At 42.6% G+C, this 4,052-nt stretch overlaps 1 protein-coding gene across 1 annotated transcript; it reads left to right on the top strand.

The window, feature by feature from the left end:
- The first annotated feature begins 204 nt into the window (after nt 1-204).
- Nucleotides 205-1,860, top strand: LOC147880548 (early nodulin-like protein 15). Its single transcript, XM_087371265.1, has 3 exons — nt 205-262; nt 628-872; nt 1,077-1,860. Exons 2-3 carry the CDS (start codon nt 677-679, stop codon nt 1,496-1,498), a joined length of 618 nt encoding a protein of 205 aa, XP_087227391.1. The 5' UTR covers nt 205-262; nt 628-676; the 3' UTR covers nt 1,499-1,860.
- The last annotated feature ends 2,192 nt before the right edge of the window (nt 1,861-4,052 follow it).

The raw sequence follows: 4,052 nt of genomic DNA on the forward strand, positions 1-4,052 counted from the left end.
GTTACGCACGTTTCTACAGCTTTGGCCCCCCCCCACACCCACCGGTTCTATAGCACCAGGAATCGCGAGAGCAAGATCGAGCAAGAGCCTTGAACGCGCTTTGTCCTCGCTTTCTTTCTTCCCTGCCCATTACTCATCTTTTCTGCAGCTGCTAGGAATAACCGTTTTGAAGCCCTTGTGACTCCCTCAAAGGTGATGCCATTTCTCGTAACACACTGCATTTTCTCGCCCCCCTCCTTTGCTCTGGAATTCAGAGGGGGTTGTGAGCTCATTCTCCCCTCTTGGAGCTGCGTCCTGCTTGCTTAGCTTCATTCCTCACATAGCTATAAGCCATTCGGTAACTCAGACATGTTCTTGGAACTGCGTCGTGCTTGCTTGCCTTCGTTCACATACTTTTCCTAGGCTTGTCTCTCACATGAAGATTTGCACGAGCATCGCAGTCATTTTTCAGTCTTGCCTACGCTTATGTGATACTTAACCTTCTTCTGCATGTCAGCTTTCCTAGGACAAGGACCCTCTGCTCTCTGCTACCCCCCGTACTGCGTTGTGTTTCTTAAAAGGATCGTGCAAGGATCTCTGGGTGAATCGTATCTTATTTTCTCCTGATCGTTTCTCGACGTTGTGCAGGTCTCGCAACTTGTTGATACTTTGCTCAATTAGTTTCAGTACTTCGATCATGGGTCTTGGCCAGGAACGAGGCAGTGCCTTCTGGGTTCTCGTGGTCTTGTGTGCTTTCGCGAGCGTTCTGCGTTGTGCTCAAGCGACAGAGCACCAGGTGGGAGGGGCTCCTGGTTGGAGTCTTCCTTCGTTAGCCAACGTAAATTATACGACGTGGGCAAGCTCGCAGGTGTTCGTCGTGGGTGATACCCTCTGTGAGTAGCAACATCTCCTTCTGAGATTGATGTTGTCTCGTGTTCAATGGAAAGATTAGGCATCATCTATTTGATGATGCTTGCGAGTACGGTAGGACAACGGATGGCAACGTAGCCTATCTTTTTGTGCGACCGAACGCTTCTCTTGCCCTCTTGCATCAGCTTAGCCGATCGTTTCTAATTCGCTTCCTCGCCTCTTTGCAGTGTTCAACTACAGCAAGCAGTATCATAACGTCCTGGAGGTTACGAAGTCCAATTACGAGAGCTGCAGTACCACGAGTCCGAAAGCCACCTACGACGACGGGGCTACAACCATTCACCTGAACAAGTCCGGCACATTCTACTTCATATGTGGGTTCCCTACGCACTGCACTCAGGGTCAGAAGGTAGACGTGAAAGTTCTGAAAGCCACAACGGCACCCAGCCAAAGTCCAAGTCCGAGCTCTGGCGTATCGAGTCCCACTTCATCGTCGTCTCCTGTAGTTTCTTCTCCAAGTTCGTCCTCTAAGGGAACGCCAGGCAGCTCTACACCAGCTCACTCGCCAGCTAGCTCTGCCACAAGAGTTATGTACACTACAGCTATGGGACTTTTGGCAGCAGCAGCGTACTTCAGCGTGGTGCTGTAGATTTTAGAATGCCGACGTTTTCCAAAGAGCAGTATGATGCATTGATTGCCCAGTATAGCCTCAGCCCATTAACTGCGGCACTTTGCAACTCGTGGCATCAGTTATTGATGTGGCTCACCCACACGGGTTGCATCGCTCTTTTCATTACTTTCCTTTCTGCGCTTTTCATTTTGAGGATCCTTTTCCGCTCGCCATTATTCTATACTGTCTGCAGAAGCGAGTTGTGTAAACAGAGATATATAGCAGTAGGATCTTGACAGAGTATGTACTGTTCCGTGAACTTAACGGCTCCTTTTCCCGCTATGGAGGTAGCTTATTGTTTCCGAGCAGATTCAGCGATCTGGTTATGAACTAGCTTGATATGTGAGAGCATCTTAGATCTTGATATCACAGTTCTGGACATTGTCTTTGACATGCAAACATTAACAGATCTAGACTTGCAGATAAATGTTTTGATGTGCTTATGTTTGTGCGTACAGCATTGAGCACATTTCAATGAGCCTTAAACGTTTGTGAATAGAATATGTAAGATAATTTTTACAAATTTGCTCTTGTTCTTTTCCTTAGATACATTCTACTGGAAATCAACAAGAATAATTACTAGGCGTTTGGAATTTTATCGAATTTATAGAGATGCGTTGCATACTGACACATTGCAAAGACAGTAGCGTCGTATACGACATCCATGATGTAGTAGTTTAAGACATAAATCACCTTCTAAAGGTAGAAGGGAAGGCATAGTTATTTGTAGTTTCTTCCTCGTTTTGGGAAGAGGCAGGCTTAGAGCATATAGAAGGGCAGTCAAAGTTCTTTTGATTTTATGCTAGGAGAGTCGTTTAAAGTAAATCCATATTTCCAAATGGCTGTGCGAGACTTTAAACTAGTGGTGTCCACTTTCTACAACATTCCGATTATGTCGGGTAATATGGGAAGGTTCTCATTCTCCCCTCCTTTTACAATTGACAGGTAGCTTCATAGTTGGTATTGAAAGCACTAGTAGCATGACTTGTCTATGACGGATTAGAGAACTGCTCCATAGGGTCTCAAAGTTGGGATTCTAGGCTCTCGGTAATTTCAAGGAATGCAATTTGAGATTTTATTTATAAATCTCATTATCTAAATGCTTCTTAGTGAATTTTAAAGTTGGATCTATGTTTAAGTCTCGTCATTGCTTTTAGTTTGGGAAAAAGTACTTCGTAGCATTACACATCTCTCTCTCTCTCTCTCTCTCTCTCTCTCTCTCTCTCTCTCTCTCTTTGTGGGTGCATTCTTGCTATGTTTTAGTAGATAATGAACTAATGAAACAAAATCTTGGTATGATGAATGATGCAAAACGCTTTTGAACAATCTCCAACCCAAGCTCTTTGGACTCTAAGTGTTCTATCTCTAGAGTAATAAACTAATGGGGGATATATATCTATGGCCTTGGGAAATTGCTTGGCCCTAGCATAGTGTCATCTCAACTTGAATCAGCTCTCCAAAGCCATTCCATAGGGGTATGATGCATAAATTTTGCTCTTGATAGAAATAATTTAATGGGCGATGTTGGAACGGCCTTGTTTAGTTACTTATCTCTACAATATATTGATCTATCCATGCATCATCTCTTTGGCAACATCCCATCTTAGCTGAAATAGGACATCTTTGCATTATCTCAATCTTAGCTCCAACGAAGTCATCGACAGTCTTCAAGTTCTCTATGAATTTCCAAAACTAAGATGGTTGTATGCTTTGGTCTTGGTTCATTTGCTGCTTGGATTTGTTTGTAGATTCATCTCTAAAGTTCTAGACACTCTTATAATTCTTGAAAATGGGGCTTTTCACATGGGGCTTTTCACTTGCCACTTAATGCCCATGAGACCTACTACCCACTATACTTGCATCAGTCAATCTTTTTCTTTGATCCTTGAGAATCAATATTTTACCCACTCCCTAGTTGTTCCCAACAACATCAACTATTCGAGCATCTAGTCTATTCCTAACTGAGGAATTCTAAGATATTGGATCATATTCAAGTGACTCAACCATAAAACATCTTGAGATGAAAAAGTATGATAAATGCCACACCGTTAGCATAGCTTCATCTCAACTTGAATCAACTCTCCAAACCTATTCCATAGGACCTTGACCTATGATGAACAAATTGTGGTGGCTTGCTCTTATAGAAATAATTCATGGGTGATGTATCAACTTCCTTGTCTAGTTACTTAGCTCTACAACATATTGTGGTGGCTTGCTCTTATAGAAATAATTCAATGGGTGATGTATCAACTTCCTTGTCTAGTTACTTAGCTCTACAACATATTGATCTATCCATGCATCATCTCTCTAGAAACATCCCATCTTAGCTAAACATGTTGAATAGTGTCATGAGTTTCCTTATCAATCAACAAATTATGGGTAATGCCCCAGACCTTTGACAAATAGGATTGCTTTGCAACATCTTGATATTAGCTCCAATAGAGTCAGAGACCTTTGACAAATAGGATTGCTTTGCAACATCTTGATATTAGCTCCAATAGAGTCACTAATAGTCTTCAAGTTCAATTCCCAA

This window comes from Dipteris shenzhenensis, chromosome 32, assembly GCF_047967505.1.
Source record: "Dipteris shenzhenensis isolate YYH24624 ecotype China chromosome 32, Dip_SZ_1.0, whole genome shotgun sequence".
NCBI classification, from domain to species: Eukaryota; Viridiplantae; Streptophyta; class Polypodiopsida; order Gleicheniales; family Dipteridaceae; genus Dipteris; species Dipteris shenzhenensis.